Source organism: Phaethon lepturus, unplaced genomic scaffold (genome assembly GCF_000687285.1).
Source record: "Phaethon lepturus isolate BGI_N335 unplaced genomic scaffold, ASM68728v1 scaffold51594, whole genome shotgun sequence".
Classification (NCBI taxonomy): Eukaryota; Metazoa; Chordata; class Aves; order Phaethontiformes; family Phaethontidae; genus Phaethon; species Phaethon lepturus.
Window position 1 is genome coordinate 1 of NW_010533525.1, and position 328 is coordinate 328.

Below are 328 nucleotides of genomic sequence, written 5' to 3' on the forward strand. Positions count from 1 at the left end.
CCTCTCCAAGGGCATTATTCCCCGCTCCGGGGTATTCCATCCCCCAGGGTGGGCAGCGTACCCCCCCGAGCCGCCGGGGCGGGCGCTCACCCGGGTTTATTTTGGAGCTGGGGGCGGGGGTCACTTTTCGAACTGCTCGAGGGGGTAGTGCTCCCCGTAATGCTGCAGGTGCCGTTCCAGAGCCGCCCGCTGCCGCCGCAGGTGAGGCGGCATCTCCCGGTAAACGTCGGAGAAAAGGAACTGCGGGTTGGGTTTCGGTTTCCGCTCCGCTTGCTCGAACGCCTCCATCACCTACGGGGCAGCGGCGGTGCCGTTTCCTCCCCGAAAA

The 328-nt window shown here is 66.2% G+C and overlaps 1 protein-coding gene across 1 annotated transcript in view; it reads right to left on the reverse strand.

Annotated features, from left to right (window-relative positions):
• Positions 1-120: 120 nt before the first annotated feature.
• BCKDHA (branched chain keto acid dehydrogenase E1, alpha polypeptide) overlaps positions 121-328 on the reverse strand; it is a gene marked incomplete at its 5' end in the record, with an annotated part of 567 nt that continues 359 nt past the window's right edge. The window contains one exon of the mRNA XM_010285204.1: positions 121-291. Coding sequence (XP_010283506.1) covers positions 121-291 — 171 coding nt within the window. The remainder of the gene's footprint in view (positions 292-328) is intronic.